This window comes from Fusarium odoratissimum (genome assembly GCF_000260195.1).
Source record: "Fusarium odoratissimum NRRL 54006 unplaced genomic scaffold supercont1.2, whole genome shotgun sequence".
In the NCBI taxonomy this organism is placed as follows: domain Eukaryota; kingdom Fungi; phylum Ascomycota; class Sordariomycetes; order Hypocreales; family Nectriaceae; genus Fusarium; species Fusarium odoratissimum.
In genome coordinates this window covers 1,594,728-1,617,471 of record NW_022158688.1, presented here as the reverse complement: position 1 = coordinate 1,617,471, position 22,744 = coordinate 1,594,728, and the positions used below count along the sequence as shown (strand labels likewise).

The window sequence follows — 22,744 nt, the reverse complement described above, 5'->3', positions numbered from 1 at the left end:
GGCGAATGCGGGGATCTGGATGACGGACAGGCAGATGATGATCAATAATAGGCGAGTATAAATGGTGGCTTGATACAAGTGCTCAGCTGTTGCAGGCTTCAACAACCATGATCCAGATCAGGTCTTCTTCACAGAACATACAGAATATCCAATTGAGATTGCTGATTATCATACTTGAAATTTTGACCCTAGTCAGCTGATCATGTTTGCCAAACATCAATATCACATCGCACCCTCGAGCTAAAACACCAAACATCGGCATAAGATAGACCAACCACAACTTTGGTGTGAAGAACATCTTCAAGATTGACAAGGGTGTCTCAGTCCTTTTAGCCCCTAACTACATTAAATTTACAATCTGCAGGCCCTCGGCTATCGCAGCCTCGACTCGACTCCAGGTTCTCGGCCAGCAGCATGGGTCGTATCCTCCAACCGCATTGACGCACGCATGCCTCTACCCGCTGTGAATATTTATATAAAAAGCAAGCAACAAGGGCTAGGGGGCATATTGCCCACAAGAGGCTCAGCAGGACGTGTTAATTACCTTGGGAATCCTTGCCTTGGAGCGGCTGTCATGCAATGCAGCGCAGCCGCAATGGAGAAACGAAGGGAAAAGCAAAACAAAAGCTGAAAGATGCCACAGGATTTGAGTCTCATTGATAGTCACAAATAGTTACATCTGAGACAGGGCCTTTCTGCCTGACTTTAGGTAATCGTAAAGCAAACTTCGCGCTACCATCAATGCACAAGTCTCTATGTACTGAAGATCAGGCTCCCGGGCAGACTGTTCTATTTGCGCAGCTTGATGAGGATCGTTCCCTTGTATCTTGGCATGATTGAAGAGTACAAGACAGCAACCCCAAAGCCTCGGTCGCCGACGGGTTGCGGTCGGTTAGCGAAACGCGGGTATTGAATATCCAATAAAGGACCCTGACTATCAAACCTGGATCGTTCTATTCTTCACCGTAAACAGCTGAGCGTTGGCTACCCTCAGCGGCGTTGCGCTTCCGCTTCCGCCCCTCACCTCCGGCATCCGGGCTCGGCATCAAGCCCCGCGTTCCGGCTGGCCGGCTTCTTACAGTTTTGGAGGTAGACACTGATGACTGTAACAAATTTCGCTTCATGAAGCCTCCATTTGTCAAGGAGAGTAGCACTGTATGTGGCAAGTATAACTCTGTAGGTTGTCTATCTTACTCTTCTCTGTGCTCTATATGTTCATTTCGGGTACCTTACTTAGACGCCGTTTACCGGCCGTTCCACACCGGCCAGTCAGTGACTGCGCCGGCGAATAGATTTCTTTATGTACTAGTAGCACCAGGGTCCTCTTTTCCTGTCTTTTCTTTTCTTTTTGCTTCTGGGTTTTGGTAAAGACTAATTACAGGACTAGAATTGCGTGTTAGTTGCTCAAGAGATGACTTGAAACATGTACATGCATGTTGGTTTGTGTGCGGATACGACAGACTATCAGCAAGATGGCAATTGGCATTCTGCACCAAGTATCACCAGAGTTTATCCAACATCAGCCCGACGGCGCACCTCGTCGCAACGGTGCTGCAGTCGCACGACACCTAGAGACCCTTGTCATAGGCGAGGTACGAATCACACTCTGGCTGACTCTGCTATTACCAACACAAAAGAGAGTTTGATATGTCGACGTGTACGCGCAGAGAAGCATCCAACCAGGGACCCAGACTCCTCCGATTCACAATGCATCAGTCTAGGCCAGGTTTAGGGGTTGAGGTTGTTGGGTGGCTGGTGGCTGGGAATACAAATTCGATGGATCAATGGAGTAGTTTTTGGCGGCTCAGCGGGACCTCGTTAGCTTCATCTTCTCGATCGAGACTATTGCTTGAGGCGCGGTAGGTGAAATTCTCCTTCCATGGCCTCTCTTGACCGCTAGAAGTGAATTGAGTCAAGTCGTCAACTATCCCCCTGGCTTGAATACCTGGAGAAAAAAAAAATCTGATCTTGATTACAAGGCTTCATCAGCTACAAATGGAAGCATCGTCAGACCAATAGCCAGCGCCCAGTTTCCCCAGAGCGGGTTACTCCCTCCACTAGTAAACCCCGCAGTCAAAAGTTTGACTTTGATTGGGCTCGAATTGGTTTCTGCTAGCGGGTGGTGAAAATGGGAGGCTTGAACCTTCGGTTTGCTGAGGCATAAACGACTGAGTAAGAATATCAGCCATATTAGTCTATCAAATCCACCTGGGACTCCTCGAGGTAGAATCTTTCATGATGATCAGCGTGTTGATTATGTTGTTGGTGACGATGTTGAATCGATTGACTGTCAGATACGATACCCATGTCTAGGCAGGTTGAAGGGTTTGACGTTCATTGCTACGCAGAGAGACAGGGGAATTGACTGAAAGGATGAAGAGCTACCCACCCTGTGTGGGTTTACAGCTAATACCTGTATGGTTATTCGATCATCCGCCTGTCAATCAATGTCCTGTTTGTAGCTTGCTTGTTCACGAGATTGCATGTAGCATCACCTCGGGTTTCTACATTTGCACATGCCATGGATGCACAACGAACGAGCCTTGGCTGTCTTTATACCTTGAGACGTAAAATCAGGATTCGTCACTCTGTCTGCATGTACACATTGTACTCTGTATTTCAATATGCATATCCAATCCAATCCATTCCTTATCCCCTTAAAAATAATCCACTTTCTCTGACTGAGAGCTTGTCATGAACCCACTTTGTTGTACTGTACCTACATCAGGTACTTGGCACAGCAAACTTGGTACTTCTGCGATCCCTACCTAGGTAGCACGCATTCGCACTCGATTCTTACAGCATAAGGTAGACCACCTTTTAGCTTAAGGTCAGGTACCTTGGAGCAAGCAAAAACAGCACAGGAACAACCTTAAGACACCTGCATCTGCATCTGCATCCTCCAATTGCCCTGCCCTGTCTGTGGCGTCTGCTAATCCACCAACCACCAAAACCCACAATGCTACCTACTACCACCACTACAACACCCTGTCGCCTGACCTGACTGGGCTCTTCTCACTGACCTTGAATTGGACCAGTCATTGCTTACAACTTATTCTGCGAATTGCCTCGTTCGACTTCTACTCTCAACGTTGACTCAGTATCCTTTCTTATACCCCCTCTTCAACCCAATCTATATCGCGATCCGGCTCCTCCGCACAATCTGCGCTCAACTTCTCCCCCGCGCCGCGCCTGGCTCGCATGCCTCATCTTTGCACAACGCTACATACACGCTGCCACCACAGCCTGCTTCTACGGTCGCCGACGCCGTGTGAGCTTCTCCTGTTGCTGTAGTGGCCAATTTCTGCTTAAATTGGTTGGCTTTGGTGCTGGTTCTGGGTGCAGCCACTCCTCATGGCCCGCGGGTAGCTGCATCCTATTCTTTCCTCGTCGTCATTCGCATCCTCACAGTCGCCAAATCTCTCACCTCCCGTGTCGCCGTTGCTTTTCCTCCGTGTCGCCTTAGACAGCTCCGCCTCTACCGCTGACCGACGACTCTCCTGCATCTAGCGATCATCGATCACCTAAGCTCCTCGAATCGGAATTCTACCTCCTCCTCCACCTCCTCCGCCTTCTTCGGTGACAACAATCACAGCCTCACGGCCGCTGCGACCTACTATTGACTCAATATACGTTTCACGAAGACGCCGCTTTGCGTATCATACCTATCCACTTATTGGCTTTTATCGAGTACGCCCCTTCTACGATACGAGCTTGACCGAGCAGTTTCGGTCTCCCAATTAGCCCAGAGACGTGATCATCAAATTCACGGCTGCATACAGCCTTCTGGCCTCGTTTGCGCCCAACACCATAGTCCTGCCGCATCTGGGCATTGCAGTTCAGGTTGTTCCTAATCTTAAATACATCACCTACGCAGCACGCGTTAGCGATCAGCGAGGGAGATCAGGGGAAATATTATCTGCGCATTGCCACGCCACCGTGGGGGTTGTTGTCACTCTGAACAGCACTGATTGTAACTTCAATTCGACGGCGTACTTGTCCCTGCTTGGTTGTCCCACCACGGCTTGGATAAGTGTGGTTTCGCAAAGCTGTCTAAAAGGAGGACAAGGTGAAAGAGAGAAACAAAAAAGGGTTCTGGGATCGGAGCCTGCATATCCGAGCCGCCTTGTGTGCAGTAACCCAAACAAAGTCTCGGGCTGTAATAAGCTGAGAGGAGGATATTCCAGCTATCGCAAGACCTTGTACCGGTCTCCAGGTCTTGTATATAAAACCTAAGACACCATGCCGCACGAAATGGAGGAGAATAGCACTGAGGTCTCAGATGTTATGTCTGAGAACGAAGACGAGACGGAAACTTTTCTTAAGGAAGAAGACGAGAAGATGACTGACCAGAGCACTACCGAGAGCACCACCGAGGTCAAGAAGAAGTACGACCCCAAAGATCCTATGCGCCCTAGGAGGAAAAAGGCGCGAAGGGCCTGCTTTGCATGTCAAAGAGCTCATCTGACTTGTGGTAAGTGTCCTTGCAACGACCGAATGCTGGCAATTTGCCAATCATCAAGACCTGAGCTCGTTTTCTCCATGTGAAGTTTGGCTCTTTAATCCATCAGTTGTCGGTATTTTCGCTGCTAAACTGCCTTGCGCGCTTCTTTTACCCATTTCAGTGGGAAAAGAGTCATAGTTGAGATCGTCGTGCTTGACAGCCAAGAAGAGATTTCGAACTGACATCTTTCCAGGAGATGAGAGACCGTGCCAAAGGTGCATCAAGCGTGGCCTCGCTGATGCATGCCAGGATGGTGTGCGCAAGAAGGCCAAATACCTTCATGATGCTCCTCCGGAAGCCCTTCGGCCTGTTCTTGGCCCAAATTACAACCCCAGTCCCAACCCCAGTCCCAACCCTACTCCCTCACGGCCCAACGCTCAGCGCCAGAATTCGAATGCTAGCCAGTCAGATAGTATGTCTGCAACTGGCAGCAACTTCTTTTCTCAGGCGAGCACTACGACACTGCCGGTCTTTTCAACGGGCGCGCAGACTCCTGTAGGCATTGATAGTCTACCTTTCAACCCTCAAACGTCCCCGACATCCTTCCAGGCTCCGATCAGCAATGCGCACGCTCCAATCAACAATATTATACCTGCTGGTAATATGGACTTCAACGCCTTATTCGATCCCAGTAACCCTGCTCTGTACAATTTTGACCTCGAAGGTCTGAATTTCGGGAGTCAATACGCCGGCTGGGAGTTTGGCATTCTTAACAAGATGGCCCTTGGAGCCGAGACACCTCCGCGAGAGAACTCCCTGTCGCAGACTCCAACCACCGAGGCCACTTATGCAGCTCTCTTCGGAAATGCAAATGGCAACGGAAACGGCTTTGATCATCCCATGTTAGGGGCCGACTTTTCGGGTATGGACCAAAATAACCAATCTCTATATGCCCAGGGAAACCTCCAGCACGGACTACCCCATGCTTATGCTATTGCAGCCGGGCCTACAAGTCTTGCCAGCCCAAGTACAGATGCGACAGCCAGCCCCCATTCCGTTGCAGGCATGGAAGGCTCACCAGGCCATAATTTTGCTGGAATTCCTACAGTTCCTGGCGCACAACGACACAGACCGAAGAGTACTAAGCCGAATCCCAAGTCGTATCTTGGCAAGCGGCAAAGAGACTCTGCCGCTATCTACGAAAGTGTAAAAGAGCCGTATCCTTACACAACCGGATTCCACAACATGGTGGCTGTTCTACGAAACCGTCTGCCCGGCAACAAGCTACTACGAATCGCCAAAGCCCTTGGAGAGATTCGACCGTCTTTTATATCTTGTACCAAAGATCTGACCCGGCAGGATCTCATTTTCATGGAGAAGTGCTTTCAAAGAACGTTGGTAGAATATGATGACTTTTTACAGCATTGCTGCGCTCCGACCATTGTCTGTCGAAGATCGGGCGAGGTCGCTGCTGTCAACAAAGAGTTTATCGCGCTGACAGGATGGACAAAAGAGGTGCTGCTCGGAAAAGAGCCAAACCTCAATATCAATACCTACAGCGGGCGTTCGACCAATGGATCGAACACACCAGACAACAATGCTCAGGGAGACATGCCAACGCCCCGGCCTCAAAAAGCCACCCTTGACTTGAGCGGCGGGCGACCTCAGCCTGTTTTCTTGGGTGAGCTGCTGGATGATGACAGTGTGGTTGAGTTTTACCAAGATTTTGCGGAATTGGCCTTTGAGGACAGTCGCGGCAAGGTACAGAGAAGTTGCCGACTCAACAAGTATCGATCTTCTCAGAGCATGGACATCAAACCCGATCATGCTACTCAGAAGGACGTGCAGCCGAGCATCCTCAGTAGCCGAGTTACGCGAATTGACAGCGAGCACGGTATATCGAGGATCGAGAGGGATGGCAAGGTTGAATGCACTTACTGTTGGACGATCAAACGAGACGTCTTTGACATTCCCATGATGATTATAATGAATGTGAGTTCTAATATCTCGTACCTTAAGACTTCTTCCTTGCTAACTCAAGTGCAGTTCTTACCGCGATATTTACCAGACCAAGGACCCCAGCAACTAGCAGTTTAGCTAGTTATGACTGAGGGCAAAACTGAAATACGTTCATTCTCCCTTTTTGTTGGAGGTTATTTTCTTCGAAATGAGATACTAGCCAGGCCTTTAGGGGAGGGCTACTTTGCAAGAGAAGGGAAAGATCTGGAGTACACACTTTTGCATAGAAGATTAGCTTTGATGCTGCATAGTTTATTGGTAGTGCTCTGAGTCAGGCAGATGGGGGTTTCGCATGATACCCAGGTAGTTCAGCAGATGTGAAATGAAACAACCATGACTTTTGAAAAAGATCCCATCTCTTCTATGTTGCTATCTATCCATAACTCCCGGCCACTTTTTACCATGTTCTATTTCTCTCGGATCTATCCTAGACATCTCGAAGTAACCACTGGACATCTAATTTGCCCTCAAGATCTTTACCGCCAATAACACGTCCCTTCACAGGAGCCCAGGCCTCGCGGGCAAGACTGTTCTTTGCAACCTCACAATCAAAGTTAATATCTTCGATCAGAGCCTCCAGACTCTTGTAGTCCTTCTCCTCACGGATGAAGCCAAGGATGAGGAGACGCATAGGCACGTCATAGAAGTCTGCGGTGAACTTGTGCAGCAGATGAACCTCTGCGCTGCGAACTGTGTTCTTGTAGAAGGGGTTGTACCCAATGGACATCACCATGGGAAAGATGTGGAAAGGAGGGTTAGCAGGGGCCTCGGCAGCGAGGAGAGCATCCTCTGTGTCAGACTTGGGAGGTCCGTTGGATGAAGCCGATGGGATGTCCGGGTGTGTTGTGGGCAGAGCGAGAGAGGCATAGCCGAAGTAGACTCCGGAGGAGATGTTGGCGATCCATGGTGTGAGAGCTTCGTCCACAGGGAGGTTGGCAGTTGGGATGCCGAGCTAAGAGGTGTGAGAAAAATAAGTGATGCATGGAAGAAGACGTACCTCTTTGGAGCCGCGGCCGAAACCAGAAATCACTTTGCCTTCCATGTGAAGAGGATAGGGGGCCTCGGGGCCGGAGTCTGGGCCGACGACTGAAGGACGGGAAGACATGACATGCAATCACAAACGATGATGTGCTCGATAGCGGGTATGTGTCACTGGGCTATGAATTATGAGTACTGTGTGTTAACAGGGTATTCTCATAAATGAAACTTACTTGAGTGAATCTACGTTGAGTTGTGGCAGTAAAAGATGAAGCTTAGTGAATGAGTGAGTGAGTGAGTGAGAAGTTGATAGAAGCTGGTGGTGGTTATCAGAGTCGAGGAGTGGAGTTGATGATGAGATCCGACGAATGGCGGGGGCGGGGAGAAGCAACGCCGAAGTGCGATGGGTCGGAGGAAAGATCAAGACTTGCTTACTGCCTAGTAGAAGGCCTTTGATAACTATATATCAGTTTCAACGTGAACATATATTCATGCAGGGGGAAATTACTGCATTTCATGGCTTTGCGAAACGCAACACAAGGTGTACAGAATCATACACAGGGTTGGGCTCTGATGCCAAGAACTAGCGAGATGGAAACTGAGCAATTGATCATAACCAATGATATCAAATCATAAGCTCATATACAAGGTACAAGGCAGATAAAAGACTGAGAATACTATGTACTCTTAATGGTGAATTATTTCTCATTTATGGGGTCCTCTCTTTCAGCTGGAGTCTTGATGGCTTCAAGACCATCTTATCTTGCGCGATCCTCTCGCAAGAGCCGTTGAGTGTTGCAGAGGGAGGAGAGTATGCACTATGAATTAGAAAACGCCCTGTTGGTTTCATGCTTTTTATTAATGAGTATTTAAGGAAGCACGTCATTGAATGGCTAATTGATTCTGGCAGTCTGCGAAAGCGTTGTGCAAAGGTAGAGACAGTCTTGACTGCACCACAAAGACTATGTCAAGTCACTCTCGCAAATATTCTACGCAGCAGCCTCGGTCTTCGTCTCCGTGGGAGTCTGACTACCCGGCCACTCAGTCCTTCCCAACTTGATAATGTCGCTTCCACCAAGGATCCAGTATTTGCTCGGTGCCTTTCCCTCGCTGGCCAACTGCGCAGCCCTCACGGCCGCCTTCGCAATGACATCAGCATCCTGACCAAGAGTATCTCTGATACCAGCGCTGAGATGGCCAAGACCGTTGACTGCCCCTTGAGCAATACCCTCCACTGTGCGGCTGGCTTCTCTGTGACCGAGGATCATGCCGGGCTTGAGAATCACGGCTTGCTCAAAGTCGAGTTCCTTGATTGCGTCTTCAACTCCGTTCTTCATTTTTGCGTAAGGCGAAGACGAGGAGAGGAGGGACCGTGTTCCAGCGCTGGAAATAAAAACGAAGGTTGAGACACCTGCAGCCTTGGATGACTTTGCGAGTTCGATATTGAGGTCATGGTCGATCTTCCACTGATTGGCGATCCCGCCTGCCTGAGCGCGAGTGGTACCCAGTGCAGAATAAACTACAGATGGCTTGGGCGTGAGCCCTGTGAGAAGCTCTGCCCATTTGGCAGTATCGGCATCGACTATCGCGTTGAGATGAGGTGATGTCGCCTTAGGAGCGCGTCGGGTGATGGTATGCACAGGGTTGTAGATTTCGGAGGCAAGTAGCGTTGAAAGGATGTTTGAGCCGACCAGGCCGGTTGAGCCGATGATGGCAGCAGAGGGCAAAGACATGGCGATAGGGTAAATTAGTGGTTATGGTAGGTGAAGGGTTTATACAAGTGTCGAATCGTAAGAATAGAAGCAGATGAGGGTATCAAGATGAAAACAATAGTACCTAGGCAAGGTAAGATACTTGGATAGGTAGAGAAGCGGAAGATAACAATCAGTTCAGAACCAAGTTGATCGATAGGCAGTCAGGACGGACGCAAGCACAGTATTTAAACCGTCGGATGGAAAGCTTGGGACTGAACGATGTGACGACATGGTCCAAGCGGGATAGGTAGGTAATCAGCCACATTAAACTGAGTTGACATGTGATAATATCGTGATCAATCAAGTCAATTGCTTTATTGCAAAGGTCTCAATTCTTCTCCAAATCGACCTGGCTTGGCTGTTCTTGAATAAATTATCAACCGATAGTAAGGGCCAAGCTTTTATGTGAAGCTGTAAGCACCTAATCGTACAACCTCCTCAGCCCTGCCCTGCCCTGTCTGCAGCTTTAACTGCACAACTGTGGCGCCCCTGCACACTTCGAAGCAGGGGTCCAGTTCTCCACTCACTCATTTCTTACCCCACAACTCAAGAGCTCTCTCTCGACTTGCGACAGCATCTCTGCCTGCGTCTGACCGTTACACAACAACGTCTTGACGCCAGCGCGCCCTCTCTTCTCCCAACACATTATTCTTGCTTTCCTCTCTCAATATTTACCCCAGCAGCGAACGAACAATCAAACGCAGTTTTCCAGGATTCACAATGGCTACTCAGTACGAAGGTAACGTGAAATAACCCCCCCCTCAACCCCTCCATTCGATCTTATAGCTAACTTTCCAAAGTCGAACACAATGTCAAGTTTGCTGAAGGCCGCCGTTCAGGCCGTCGCGTAGACATGTCATCATTCTTCTCCCTCCTCGATCAGATCGCCGAACCTTCAGGCGACCAAACTCCTCATCACAACCCACACGCCACGCCCACCCCCGTCGACACGGCTGCTCTCTTCCGCCTCCTCCAGGAACAGCTACACCAGCTGCACACCACCGCTCCTACAGACGATAACCGAGACTTTCTCGAGTCTCTGATAATGAATCTCGAAGATGATATCAACGATCCTCCCACTCGCCTGCATGGGGTGTCGCAAGAGTTTGTCGACTCAATCGACCGTGTCAGTCGCAAAACCCTCAAGAAGGATGACGACTGCGCCATCTGTAAGGTGCCCTATTTAGAAGACGAATATTGCCTCGTTGTTGAGCTCCCATGCAAAGGAGGGCATCGATTTGATCTCGAGTGCGTCGGACCTTGGTTGCGCAGCAAGGGTACATGTCCCATGTGCCGTCAAGACTTGGGGAAGAAGAAGGAGGTCCCTGCCGTGCAGGATGACGAGGAGGAGGAGGACGGCGACATGATGTACGCCTAGGCATTGGCGCGTTAGTAGTGATATGCATAGCCTGGCGTCGGGAGTTTGAGCCACTATGGGCTTGATGTTTTCATGGCATGATGAATGTGACCACAGTTTGCTAATGCATCCTGCACTTCCCCGGGATCTTGGCGCATTACACGCCACCCAACCATTTAACTACATTTGCTTGCTCTTCCCATATTGATGCTAGAAAGATTTTATACTCCTGGCGCTTTTGATCTATCTCATACGACATGTATTGGCCTGCTTCGAACAGTCTGTCCTGCAGACTTCTCTGGTCAGACCCAAGTTCTCTCCGCAGTACTTTGAGCCTCTTTTTCCAGGATCCCCATCTTTCTCTGGGAATTGCGCCCTGCCTGAACGGCCACTGTGCTAAATGCCCTGCCCACAATGTTTCGATAAACCCAATCCGAAAATATAGCTGTGAGCCGGCTGCTATGATCCATTCACAGGCCCCAAGAATATAGCATCAAACATCCGTGGCCCAAGTGGTAATGGATCTTCTAGCGCTTGTTTCATGACGTTGGAGGAAGGTGAGTCACCTCGCAATATACTTTTGGCAACGAGACAAGCATAAAACAATTGAAAAGACACCCACCCACTATACGTTCGACGCAGGCAAGTGTCGTCGGGGGGGACTAAGTAATAGCCAGCGGGACTCTCAAGAGGTTTCGGCGAAGGGGAAGCCCAGGAACATGCCATTAGAAACTTCTAGAAAAAGCCTTTGCGGCCCTGGTAAGCCTTTCCAGACACAAATCCCTTGGGGGTCAGATGGTTTTGTGTGCTGTTGCCCGAGGACATCTATCGTGCGTACAAGGAGATCCATACGTTCATCCTCAACCGGAATCCGTCGAGGAACTTCTCGGAAAACTTTCCAGACTGCAGTCAGGAATATTTTAGAAGAAGAACAAGAAGATATGCCAGCTTGGGAGTTGAGGATTTGAGACGCATGTTCCTACCATAGCTCTTCCAGTTCATCAGCGAGCTTCTCTGCCTCGGCGTCAAGCCGTTGGCCCTCCGTAGATTGGTTCGATCCAGTTCCCGACCTACTTCTACTAGGATCTGGTCCACTTTGGTCAACGGCTTGATCTGAGATGCCGTCTCCAGTATTCAAGGCTCGATCGAATGTGTTGACTATGCCGAAGTGCAACTCGTTAAGTTCGTCATCGGCTACCAGATCTCCTAGGGAGATGTGACATTGTGATGTTTCGAGGGTTTCCATGACGTTCGTTTACTTGTTGAATGATATTTCGATGACCGATGACGAACATTGAACTTAACTCGAGTGGTATTGAATGATTATCAAACTCGGAACAATAACGCGAATTGCCCAAGACAGATGTCATTTTGGGCTTGATAGCTGAATCAAGCAAGACGAGGTTCTGTCAGCTGGGAGCTTCCTTCGACATTTGTGCAGTTGCTGGTCTACTACCTAAGGTACTCAGGTAAGTAGTCGTTGTGACTGTCCGTGATATCCATGGGTGGGAGTGCCGTAGCATTTCGCAGCTGATTTATTCTCCTATCAATCACATTCAATCATTTTCCGAGCACTCATTGAAATAAAAATTCCACGTCTTTCAGGCGCTGAGGTTGTTGTTGTAGGCTTCCCCCCCCCCCCCCAATTATCTATATATGCAATTAAGCCTCCGAGCTTTTCTTCTGATGAACGAATAGGTAATACATATGCCATCATAAGGAGTACACGAGATACAGTTCATAGACACTGTTGACCTCTCGCTTCATTTTCCCACTTCTTACTTGGCCTTGGGCAGATCTCCCTTCTTGGGCGCACTTCCACTTCCGCTGGATCCTCCCTTTGAGATCTCTTCTCCAGCACCCTTGGTCTTAATTGTTTTCTCATCACCCATGGGTGTGCTAAGCTCTTGGTTCGCACCACTCGCGTTCAGGGCGTCTTCTCCCTCTCGACCCTTAGATTTGGTCCTCTCCCTGGTCTTGTCGGCAGCTTCCTCAGGCCGTGTCGTGTTAGGGTCAAAGGCAATGTCTGCGTGCTCAGAGGCAACTTGCTCGTCCGTTCCTGACTTTGTGTTCTCATTCACAACTGGGCGCAGAGATTCTCTGTCCTGATCGTGCTTATACGGCATCTGCAAGCGTGTTGTTGTGTGAAAAGGGCGGATGGTGGTTGCGGTTGTACGGAGGACATTGCGGAAGAGAGACATGGCGACGGACGATGAATGGACGATAGACGTGGGTTTCTGGTAGAAACTGAGCTTAAGGTGATGTTATAGGTGATCTGTGTAGTCTTCTGAAGCAGTTGAAAGGTGTATATGGCAAGTTCTGGGCTTCCAATGTAGCTCAAATTGGAGTGATGTTATTTCAACTACGTCATCAAGCATCATACTCTAAGCGATCTCAGTCGTCATGATTTGTAGATAGACTAACCTACACCATACCTAGGCGATGATCGTATAATGAAAGAACTGGGGATTTTTTAAATACTCGTGATTGAAATTTGACACTTAATTATGAGTAAAAATTCTGATGGAGTAATGGCGTTGGGAATTCTTCTGGCAGGGCTGGAGCACTCCCTCCGGTAAACCAGGGTACCTTATCCATGATGAGATATGATTTGTTCAGACAGCAGAGGTTAGAGGTTGACGTCGAGTCTCCTGCACCCTATCATTTGAGATATCCATCTGATCGGTAGTTGAACGATCATGACTGCCGTCGAGGTAGGATCCATAACGTAGGGATTGGAAGTCAGTTGACTGCCGAATTTCGCTTGCACAGCGAACAACAACGAAATAAAGTTATCGACTGAAACGAGATCGCCGTCTAGTCCGGCCAGTCGAAAAAAAAGATCTTCTCCTCTGATCAAATAATACGAATATAACTCAGTAAGCAAACTATCTTCCTGTATTGTCTCAGAGTTTCGGCCTGCAGATTGACTATTCATACCTGGGCATACAAAAGAAGAAAGATTGTGAGATATCCACTAGAATAAGGCTTGCGCAACTTGCTCAATTACACGCACCAAGCACCGAAGCTATTTAAATTGACAGTTGCGATTCAGTTGGATCCTTGTTCTTCCGAATCTAGAACACAAACGTATGATTTTGATGAAAACAACCGCATCGTGGATTTGTAAGGAAGAAACTAGACAAACTAAACAACAAACTAAACACCAAACTGTCGTGAGAAATGCAGACCTTGGCAGGCGGCGTTGCGCCTCAGTTGTTAGATCACCGGCAAATAGGATAAATGGCACCTTGATGGGGAAAGCAGACTCATGTCAAATGCCATTCAGCCGGAAAAGAGGCATCATATCGGAGAAGTGGTTCTTTGTCTATACCAATATTCGATATAAAATGCTTCTTGGCCGGCCGCGGCATTGCCCGAGAGGCGTTTTCCAAGCCACTAACGTCTTGGAGCGTTGTTCTAGAACAATTCAATTTTGTTTTCATAGAAGCAACACTACGGATACAAGCAAGCCGATGCCACACGTGGTTTATCAAACGAGGTCCGTTTGCTGAGGTGATGGGATCAACTGTAATGGAAGTTAAAAGGAAGCAGTTCGAGTTGACGTTGGAGAGATGCCCGGGGGTCAACCCTGCTGAAGGTTTGGTAGGAGTTATCTATCGCTCTAAGCGAGTATCAGCTTCCGACGTGTTCATGCAGTGAATTTGAAATTGCTCCATCTCTAGGTTTGGACTTGATACCTATGCAATCATGACAAAGACTTCATTGAACCAACACGAAAGACTTTGAAAACGGCTGCGGCGTTAAATAATAGGAGGATCAGCAAACATGGGTCGGCATCTGGAACGGTATCAGGGACAGGGGGACCAGACGAACGTCTTCGGCAGCCTTGTGACTGTGATGACGTTCAGAGGCTGGGACATAGCATCCATACCTAACTTCGCAAGTACCGCCGAGGTTACAGGCTTTGAAACACGGTTGAGGCACCTCCATCTCTGTGCACCTCAGCACCTATCCGCCCGTTAGCTCCCAAGGGATCTTTTGAATGCTGATGCGGCTGCTCCAAAATGAAATTGGTTGGCTGGCCTGCATCAAAGAGGCGGCGCCGTTGGAAGCTGGAGCAGGGGCCCGAGATGGTGGTACAGGTACAACTGTTGGTGCTACAGGTGCTTCTTTGCTTTTTCTTGGTGTAATTGGCAGCCCGTTGCGTTGTGTCCACCTTCCAATACAATCTAGCACCTTGGCAAGGGATCGGTGTAAGTGAGATATGTGCAATTTGCACCTACGTACCATGGTATTGCGATACTGCAGAACACATCATCTCTGACCTGTAAAAGCTTCCAGGCAGCTGTATTCAGCTCCCCTATGTCAGTGTCTCCCTATGAGCAGTGAGCAAGTGAAATACACGTCAGTCCAAACATGGCAAAGAAAGCCGGTCTATGTGCATCGGAACGCGGCAGGCCAAGCTAGCACCGGTTTGGCTGCTTGGTTATTAAGTCATGAGGCACGCCACCGTGTCCCTTTACACGACAGGTCATCGTTGTCGACTACGGGCATCTCCGTCGCTTATCTGCACATGAACGGCGTTTGCAGAATCCAAATCCAACTCATAACTGAAGGACTCATGCATATGCACCGGTACTGGGCCGTCTTGTGTTATTAGCATGTGAGCCGAAAGAAGACTTCCAGAACGACGTTAGGGTCACACAAACACAAACCAGGCCTGTTTGTGAAGCAAACATAGCTACAGTAGTCGCTCTTGTTCATGCAGGGGCCCGTTCTTTGGATGAGATCTGAGAACGCATCAAAGGCCCAACGAGCTGGATAGGGTGCAGTAGAGTTGTCGTTGCTGGTTGGTCGGTAGCGATGTCAAATGACCCTGTCAACCTTGCGACCAACAAGAACTCCACGTCTCCGTCTCCATCAACCCCTAACAGAGGAAGTAGTTTGATCGTCGTGTGTCAGCTTCTCCCCTAGTCTTTTCGTACCTGGCCGCCCGTCCGGCCTTTGTCGGGTTTTCTGCTGTTGGTCCCCCCATATTGGTTTACGCCACGAAGCATCAGGAGCTCAAACATTGGAGACGATCACTAGTAGCAGAGTGCTATTGTATTGAGTCCAGGCGAAAAGGGGAATGCTTCTCCGGCGAACCTAGGCATCCCGTAAATCCGAGGTTGAAATTTGAGCTGAGGCGGAGCACATCTTTGCTCAGCTGGCCAATTGCGATTATTTCAAGGACCAATACCGTGTCGATATGAGCCAAGATCGGAGTTTTGAGTTCTGCAATGGGAACATTGAATCCGAGAGTTTGAACGTGTGAATGCCATATCCCAATTCCTCAATAACAAGCATTAATATAGAACAAGATTAAAACAGAACTAGCCAATTGGCCAATAAGCGACAAAGGTCAAGTTGGTTGGTTGCTGTGCACTTGCAAGACCGCCAAGTCAACATTATTAGCATGTATCGACATGTAGATCTCGAGCACGGCTTCAGTGAGTATTAGGGGATTCTCACACTCCCAGCAGCTGATTCGCCTCGGCGATAAAGGTCGGAAATGGTCTGCATCGTGAAGCACATGTCGAAAGGTACTTGAGATACAACTAACTGCGTATTTTCGATCTTGTGTCGACGGGGCACGAAATGGTCTCGTCTTAGTCGAGTTGTCAAGCTGATCAGTGGTTAGACTGGTTTCCGCCACGCGCCGCCTATCCACAAGCACTACCCCTTCGGACACGCCGAACAAGAGGAGAGGTAATCAGTTAGTCAGTAATGTAAGGTTATGTTATGGATGAATAGGCAAGGTGGTAGTGAGCGGTAACCGTAGAGAGGGAAACATGCCGACTGTGTGTGGCTTCCTGAAGCAATGAAAATTATATGAATATGAAACTGCGTGTTTCTACTTGTCAATAGGGAAGAAAAAAAAAAAAAGGAGATGGACGTGGTGATGATCTTTGGCGGTATAGTGCACCTTTAGCATAGTTACATTGCAGGTCAACGCTGCTGCACCTAGGGACGCAGGACGTTTCTCTCACCCTGGGCTCTTTTTGAACGACAGTGGAACCAGGGTAGGTCGTACATACAGTCCCCTGTCTTGTTTGGCTGGCTCTTTTACAAGAGTCAGGACCCTTGTCATGGTCTGGGGCCAGATGAACGAACTCAACTCTGAGCCAGCTGAGCACGAAAATGGGAATAGCGAGAGAGACGAACTCACCCATGCAATGCAATGCAACGACGGCATCTTTGGTGATGTGAGATGGTCAAGATAGAGTTGGTAGAGAGAGGGAAGGCTGCTTTTACGGGAGTTGTGGAATATCTCAACATAAGGCTATATAGAGATGGACAACTTCAAACATCATTCTCAAGTAGCCTGAGCAGTCTAACCAGGTTCATTCATCAACATATCTTCTGATAGATCATAAAGTAAAGTCATACCATGATATTTCTCTAGTCATTCTCGAATTCTCATGCCATTATATCCCACGAGCCAAGCCAAGCCATTCCATCCCATGCTAACAAACAACCAGGCGCTTTTTTCTGGCTGGACTGCCACCGGTCACCATCGTTGGTCGGTTATTTAGCCCACACTTGGTTCTGTGTGCCGTAATGGCAATTGTCGGTTCTGGTACTTTGCAGTGCAGGACTGTTCTACTAGTCATAGCAAGCATCGTCTGCAAGTTAGTTGTTGTTTTATACCTCCTAGCACTTGAAGGCATCCACCAAGTCGAGTCAAGTCGAATCTTCCGTCTTACACCAGACGACGGGAATTCCTCTTCTGGAGTCAACTCGACGCCATCTGTTGATAAGCTAGCATCTTGGCTTGAAAACCCCCCTGTTCCCCCGTTGATAAACCAGATATATGTCAAGAGTTAGGCAGAGCTAATATCTGACAAGCGAGCAGAAAAACGAAAATCACTGCTCTTCTGGACGTGGCTTTCTGACCTCTTTCGTGCTGTTGCTCCGGCTCTTAGCTTTTTCATTATTCTGGACCCCTGCCAACGGATGCAGTTGTCCGTGCTCTCTTACATTGGATTGCAAGGGAACTAGAGATACATACAGACGACAGACCACTTGAGTTTGCAAGAAGGACGGAATTAAATAGGCACAGACCATGAATCACTTTCGGCCGTGTTGTACTGCACTCCCGTTTCTAAGGAGTTGAAGCATGTACTGGTACGGCTCGTCAGGGACGGGACCCGACATGTACGCCCTGAAAGCTCAGAGTGGCATCATTAGTTGATTAGTTCTTTGTTTGACGGTGTGGCTCTCCTGTCATGTTTCCGTGTCTGTAGTAGGAATCGTTATTGATTCGACAACTTGTAGATTAATGTGCAGCATCGGGTCAACACCTTTCAAACACAGGGACCCCCTCTCCCTTTAGCACAGCTGCCCGCTACCGCTACCGCTACCGCTACCGCTACCGTGACCTACCTGTACTGAGCTACGGCACCTTGATTAATAGGTACTGACTCCTACCAAGACCTTCCATTTCCATTTGTTCCATTGACTCTTCTTCTTCCTCTCCCTGGAATATCCATCCATCCAACCAAACTCTCAAACTTCACTTAGTCAAAGGTCTTTACCGCTAGGTATCGCCATTATTGTCCATATTAGACCACTTCCCTTCCGCTATTGCCGTACTGTTCTCCATCTTGTATTTTCACCAACAGTACATTTTTTTTCCTTTTCTAACAAGTCTAGTCTGCTAGGCAACTCAGCTAGAACTAGAGCACTTTGACATCCCACGTCTCGAAACGCCTCCACAAGCCCCCTCTTCACCGGGCCTCCTTTTCTCCCCCTCAAAAGACCATCCTCTCTCCCCTCTCTCTTCCCCAAGAAAGTCGGTCCAAAGTCGCACGCCGTCCCCTTGACCTCCCGCCGCCACCAACCTCCGAACGACGTCTCAAACCCCCAAAAGACCGAAGTTGGACTGAACTGCACTACAAGAAAAATCCGATTCTCGCCTCCCGTGCTTTACGTTGTCCGCTAAGGTCCAGACCCTGCTCTGTCCGCGTCCCGATTCGATTCGACTTCACAAGCGCCCGGCCAGTCCAAACCCAGCCAAGCCAAGCCTCATCTTGCTTCGCTGACTTTTGAGCTGCATTTGTTTCTGCTGCTGTACCCCTGCGACTTTGATCCTTTTGCCATCATCATCATCGTCGTCGTCGCTATCAACATCATCGAACCCACTGCCATCAATACAGCCTCTCTCGAATCGAATTTTGATTTCCACGATTTACACCGCAAGATACAGTGCCCTGCGAGATACTACCACGGCGCTCCAACTCCACCCCCGATCCATTCCTTAGATTCAAGACTCAGCATGGGACTTTGCTATCTTTCACGATAATTCAACGTTGTCCAACATATCGATCCCCTCGCGATGGGCAATGGCCAAGGAAAGCCCGTCGACCTGAACGGCGAAGGTACGTCAAGGAGCTCAGATCAGAAGCTTCTTTGTATCTGTTTCTGCTGTCGTTCGCCCCCCCCAAATCTATGTCGCCATTGGCTTATCTGGGATTCCCGTCATCCTGCATGCCATTTGCTGTCTTTCAGCCGCATATTACTTGGCGCCATCCTGTCTCCCACGTGTGTCATGCAACCTCTTACCACGCTCTTCACGACCAAATTTTCTGTCTTTTGCTCACGCAACCTCACATGCTTCTGCTGCTTAACTTTATGACATTGTGATTGGTGGGTGATGCTGACAGCTTTGTAGTGAACTTGAATCATTTCCGCCTGTTGCGAGTCGTCGGCCGAGGTGCCTTTGGAAAGGTGCGAATTGTTGAGCGGAAGGATACGAACTTGTCCTTTGCCCTCAAATATATCCGTAAAGATGAAGGTAAGTTCAGGACGCTCCCCACTGATCATACGCTTGGCTTTGGATCCGCGGTCTTGATCCATGTACCACTTCCATCGGTGACAATCAATCTGATGGAATTTGTTATCATCTCTGTGACACAATGCTGATCCTTTTCAACCTCGCAGTCGTACGATCCGAAAGCGTGCGAAACATCATCCGCGAACGCCGAATGCTGGAATATGTTAACCATCCTTTCATTTGCAACTTGAGATACAGTTTTCAAGATATTGAGTACATGTACGCCCTCCTGTAATCTACACCGTCTAGTGCTAGCTCACATTCGATAACAGGTATCTGGTAGTTGATCTAATGACTGGCGGAGATTTGCGATTTCATATTTCGAGAAAGACCTTTACCGAAGAGGCTGTTAGATTCTGGATTGCCGAGCTTGGATGTGCTTTGCGATATGTGCACAGTCAAAATATCATCCATCGAGATATCAAGCCCGACAATGTCCTGCTTGATGCGGATGGCCATGTCCATTTAACTGATTTTGTACGCTCTTCTCCCCTTCAAATGCCGCTAAAACTAACGAAAATAGAACGTCGCTTCCGACGTCGTTCCAGGAAGGACACTTACTAGCAAGTCCGGCACATTGGCTTATCTTGCACCTGAAGTTTACGCTGGCAAAGGATACGATGTGCGGGCAGATTGGTGGTCCTTAGGTGTTCTCTTTTACGAGTGTATCTACAACAAGGTAAGCTTGTCAAACTGCACCAGTCATATATACGTCTTTTCTCATTTGATATAGCGCCCATTCGAAGGCGGCTCAGAAGGATCTCTCAGTCAACAGATCCAGGCCGCTTCTCCCAAATATCCCGTTACGCAACCGCCTGTATCCCTCGCTTGCCTCTACGCAATCGGCTCCGCGCTCGACCCGAACCGCGAAACTCGAATGGGTTCAACATGGGAGAGCTTCACACAAAACGAATTCTTCAAGTGTTTTGATTTCGAACTACTCGAACTTAAGAGAATCGAACCCATATTTGTTCCTTCATCCGAGAAGACCAATTTCGATGCCACATACGACCTCGAAGAGTTGCTATTAGAGGAGGCTCCACTCGAAGCCCGTGCGAGACGCCAGAAACCACGAGAGCGTTTAAAGGACGATGCGACTGAGAAAGAGATCAGGGAAGACGAGCTGTATCGCATGATTGAGACAGATTTCAAGCCGTTCGACTATACAGTGGCTGCTTACAAACGGTATGACCTCCTAGACTGGCTGCTATGAGATGGATTTACTAACTTGAACAGAATCACTGAGGGCGCTGGTGCCAATCCAGAAGGGCATCCCGACTCGGACAACGCTCCTCAAGCGATCACAACGGATGAAGCAACGCCTATGCCCGCAGTCAATGGAGGTTATCAGTCATCACCTCTTAACCCAAGTACCAGTAATGAAAGCCGGCAGGGACGCCCTGTACGCCCTGCTCCGCCACCTCCACTGCAGAATGACTTCCGAGCTCGCCATGTCCCGATTGTCGCCGGCCAACGGATGACAAGTCCTACTGGGGGCGTACAAGTAACTCTTGATGGCAGCGGTAGTTGGTCTGAACTAGCTCGCCAGGATGCAACCTTGCCTACAGATGCTAACAATATTGGCGACGGCAAGAGTGAAGGCTCTGGCGGTATGTTTGGATTTCTCAAGGGCAAGAAGGGTCGCACAAATAGCCCCAAGCCGAAAGAAAGGGGTGTGCTGGGCAAAGAAGGCGCACGAGTTGTCATCGGATAGAGGCCGATCGAGGCTCACTGCAGGCCTTTTGCGTCTCAAAGTCGACCGACAAACAGCCAGTCGACGAATTGCACGCCAACGCCGAGATTTATCGGCCTCAATACTACGAAGAGTCTGCACCAAGGAACTGATTGTCCAACAACCCCTGCGGTACCAGCCTGCTTAATCCGGCATGCACTGGCACCGCGTTTCCTGGTCACTGTTCAACCGCCGCACTCGAGCATGTATTTCGATCAAGATACGGCAGTAGTAGCAGCGCAAGGACGATGAGAAACGGCCTCTACTTCATTCATTACGGCGTTCGGTCATGTTTTACGGCTAGACGCCCTTCCTGCCTCTGGTTACAAGGGGCATCGCATCAGAGAAACGAACGCTAATTTGTAACAACGCGGTACAAACCAAGTAAATCACCAACACGAAGGGGAGCTTCGCGTTTGCAGGGGCACTTCATTCATTTGAACCTACAACAACTGGCGGATGCTTCACTCGCGAGGACGTTTTTCTCTCCGTGGGGGTAACATTGAAGGGATATAATCATATCTTTACACACATTATTCATACTAACGGCATTTTCACAAATGTCTAGTCGGAAGAGAAGGATCATATATAACTGGACTGGGTGGGTTTGGAGGCAATCAGGGGAGGAGGGGCACAACCACAAGATGTCCGGTATTCATGGTTAACTTGTTTATTATTGTGAGCATATTTGGAACAATACCCCATTACACATTATACTTCGATATTGACCTGCTTATTCGCCTGATTCATGCAATGCTAAAGTAACGCCTCCAAACACTAAGAAATCCTCAACCCTTGACTCCTTGAGAATGGGGATTCGGGAATGCGCCGGAAGTAATTGATCTTCTCAGTTCATGACTCATGGCTTGAACTAGCCCAGATGTCTTCTTCAAGGCAGGAAAATGAAATCCGGAGCGACTAGAGGGTACACTTAGAGTGATGAACACAGAGATGTTTAAGACAGTATCACTGTGGGTGCGATGGTAAGCAATGAGTAATCTCTTCCATGATTGTTGAAATGCGTAGTTTAAGCTCGGCAAGCTCCGTAAGACTTAATAATCCATTGTTCGAAGTAGCATAAGTTGAGTCTAAGGTCATCCACCTCCCTCATATCACAATCTGATACCGGTGACAAAAACAACAAAACACTCAAATGATAACCTCAACCACGTCTTGAAAACCCCCAGCTCTAACCATACACACCTGTAATCAGAGAGAAAAGGAGCTCTTATTCATAGAAACGACTGAATATGTTGCTTAGTGGGTTGGTTGCGGTCCGTGTCTTCCCAATATTCGTTGTCGGTGTTGTGGTCTGAGGCAGTCGAGGAACTCGGTGATAAAGAGCCATCCACTAACACAGTCAACGAACATTTCCATTTAGCATAATGGAGGATACTCACAAGGTAGGGTACCAAAAGCGGCTGATATATCGTCTATCCGATGTTGAACCTGTTCCTGCTCCCGGCGCTGCCTTTCTTCACGAAACCTCTTGATATCCGGGCGGACAATATTATGATACCAGTTGGGGTCCGAAAAAAGCTTGTCCCAGTCGTAATGCTGAACGACTTCTTCTGCTTTGACTGTCCAGAGGCATAGGTGGTGAGCCTTGAGTTCCCAGTGT

At 48.7% G+C, this 22,744-nt stretch overlaps 10 protein-coding genes across 17 annotated transcripts; 4 read left to right on the top strand and 6 right to left on the bottom strand.

Annotated features, from left to right (window-relative positions):
- Nucleotides 1-953: 953 nt before the first annotated feature.
- On the bottom strand, nucleotides 954-1,435 carry FOIG_02177 (uncharacterized protein; the record flags this gene model as incomplete). Its single annotated transcript, XM_031199360.1, has 2 exons — nucleotides 954-1,103; nucleotides 1,430-1,435. The coding sequence occupies 2 exons, from the start codon at nucleotides 1,433-1,435 to the stop codon at nucleotides 954-956; spliced, it is 156 nt and encodes a 51-aa protein (XP_031071397.1).
- Nucleotides 1,260-2,223, top strand: FOIG_02176 (uncharacterized protein). Its single transcript, XM_031199359.1, has one exon. It carries the CDS (start codon nucleotides 1,424-1,426, stop codon nucleotides 1,730-1,732), a length of 309 nt encoding a protein of 102 aa, XP_031071396.1. The 5' UTR covers nucleotides 1,260-1,423; the 3' UTR covers nucleotides 1,733-2,223.
- Nucleotides 2,224-3,308: 1,085 nt separating this feature from the next.
- FOIG_02175 (uncharacterized protein) lies at nucleotides 3,309-3,825 on the bottom strand (the record flags this gene model as incomplete). Its single annotated transcript, XM_031199358.1, has 2 exons — nucleotides 3,309-3,506; nucleotides 3,781-3,825. The coding sequence occupies 2 exons, from the start codon at nucleotides 3,823-3,825 to the stop codon at nucleotides 3,309-3,311; spliced, it is 243 nt and encodes an 80-aa protein (XP_031071395.1).
- Nucleotides 3,826-4,242: 417 nt separating this feature from the next.
- On the top strand, nucleotides 4,243-7,072 carry FOIG_02174 (uncharacterized protein; the record flags this gene model as incomplete). Its single annotated transcript, XM_031199357.1, has 3 exons — nucleotides 4,243-4,474; nucleotides 4,698-6,436; nucleotides 6,491-7,072. The coding sequence occupies 3 exons, from the start codon at nucleotides 4,243-4,245 to the stop codon at nucleotides 6,539-6,541; spliced, it is 2,022 nt and encodes a 673-aa protein (XP_031071394.1). The 3' UTR covers nucleotides 6,542-7,072.
- On the bottom strand, nucleotides 6,668-7,987 carry FOIG_02173 (riboflavin kinase). Its single transcript, XM_031199356.1, has 3 exons — nucleotides 7,675-7,987; nucleotides 7,461-7,620; nucleotides 6,668-7,415 (listed from the first exon to the last, which is right to left on the bottom strand). Exons 2-3 carry the CDS (start codon nucleotides 7,566-7,568, stop codon nucleotides 6,891-6,893), a joined length of 633 nt encoding a protein of 210 aa, XP_031071393.1. The 5' UTR covers nucleotides 7,569-7,620; nucleotides 7,675-7,987; the 3' UTR covers nucleotides 6,668-6,890.
- A 225-nt stretch (nucleotides 7,988-8,212) lies between these two features.
- Nucleotides 8,213-11,141, bottom strand: FOIG_02172 (uncharacterized protein). Its single transcript, XM_031199355.1, has one exon. The coding sequence runs from the start codon at nucleotides 9,172-9,174 to the stop codon at nucleotides 8,431-8,433; it is 744 nt and encodes a 247-aa protein (XP_031071392.1). The 5' UTR covers nucleotides 9,175-11,141; the 3' UTR covers nucleotides 8,213-8,430.
- FOIG_02169 (uncharacterized protein) lies at nucleotides 9,646-13,558 on the top strand. Of its 2 annotated transcripts, XM_031199352.1 has the most exons (3): nucleotides 9,646-9,934; nucleotides 9,996-12,021; nucleotides 12,251-13,558. In XM_031199352.1, exons 1-2 carry the CDS (start codon nucleotides 9,916-9,918, stop codon nucleotides 10,571-10,573), a joined length of 597 nt encoding a protein of 198 aa, XP_031071389.1. In that variant the 5' UTR covers nucleotides 9,646-9,915; the 3' UTR covers nucleotides 10,574-12,021; nucleotides 12,251-13,558. The 2 variants fall into 2 exon arrangements, with proteins under 2 accessions (XP_031071389.1, XP_031071388.1); XM_031199351.1 differs by having other exon boundaries at nucleotides 9,996-13,558.
- Nucleotides 11,532-11,798, bottom strand: FOIG_02171 (uncharacterized protein; the record flags this gene model as incomplete). Its single annotated transcript, XM_031199354.1, has 1 exon — nucleotides 11,532-11,798. One exon carries the CDS (start codon nucleotides 11,796-11,798, stop codon nucleotides 11,532-11,534), a length of 267 nt encoding a protein of 88 aa, XP_031071391.1.
- On the bottom strand, nucleotides 12,331-12,753 carry FOIG_02170 (uncharacterized protein; the record flags this gene model as incomplete). The annotated part of the gene is made up of 1 exon (XM_031199353.1): nucleotides 12,331-12,753. The coding sequence occupies one exon, from the start codon at nucleotides 12,751-12,753 to the stop codon at nucleotides 12,331-12,333; it is 423 nt and encodes a 140-aa protein (XP_031071390.1).
- A 4,413-nt stretch (nucleotides 13,559-17,971) lies between the features above and the next one.
- Nucleotides 17,972-21,927, top strand: FOIG_02168 (AGC/YANK protein kinase). 7 transcript variants are annotated; one of them, XM_031199346.1, is made up of 8 exons: nucleotides 17,987-18,099; nucleotides 18,212-18,936; nucleotides 19,230-19,352; nucleotides 19,499-19,610; nucleotides 19,664-19,868; nucleotides 19,915-20,070; nucleotides 20,125-20,576; nucleotides 20,628-21,927. In XM_031199346.1, exons 2-8 carry the CDS (start codon nucleotides 18,894-18,896, stop codon nucleotides 21,103-21,105), a joined length of 1,569 nt encoding a protein of 522 aa, XP_031071383.1. In that variant the 5' UTR covers nucleotides 17,987-18,099; nucleotides 18,212-18,893; the 3' UTR covers nucleotides 21,106-21,927. The 7 variants fall into 7 exon arrangements, with proteins under 7 accessions (XP_031071381.1, XP_031071383.1, XP_031071382.1 ...); XM_031199345.1 differs by having other exon boundaries at nucleotides 17,987-18,147; XM_031199344.1 differs by having other exon boundaries at nucleotides 17,972-18,936.
- The last annotated feature ends 817 nt before the right edge of the window (nucleotides 21,928-22,744 follow it).

What these genes read in the sequence shown, in the direction of transcription:
- FOIG_02172 (XM_031199355.1), bottom strand. Translation starts at nt 9,174, where the DNA reads ATGTCTTTGCCCTCTGCTGCCATCATCGGCTCAACCGGCCTGGTCGGC.
- FOIG_02176 (XM_031199359.1), top strand. Translation starts at nt 1,424, where the DNA reads ATGTACATGCATGTTGGTTTGTGTGCGGATACGACAGACTATCAGCAA.
- FOIG_02173 (XM_031199356.1), bottom strand. Translation starts at nt 7,568, where the DNA reads ATGTCTTCCCGTCCTTCAGTCGTCGGCCCAGACTCCGGCCCCGAGGCC. An exon ending in TCGGCCGCGGCTCCAAAGAG is followed by an intron (nt 7,416 to 7,460) that starts GTACGTCTTCTT and finishes CACACCTCTTAG; the next exon opens with CTCGGCATCCCAACTGCCAA.
- FOIG_02168 (XM_031199344.1), top strand. Translation starts at nt 18,894, where the DNA reads ATGGGCAATGGCCAAGGAAAGCCCGTCGACCTGAACGGCGAAG. An exon ending in ATATATCCGTAAAGATGAAG is followed by an intron (nt 19,353 to 19,498) that starts GTAAGTTCAGGA and finishes TCAACCTCGCAG; the next exon opens with TCGTACGATCCGAAAGCGTG. An exon ending in ACAGTGGCTGCTTACAAACG is followed by an intron (nt 20,577 to 20,627) that starts GTATGACCTCCT and finishes TAACTTGAACAG; the next exon opens with AATCACTGAGGGCGCTGGTG.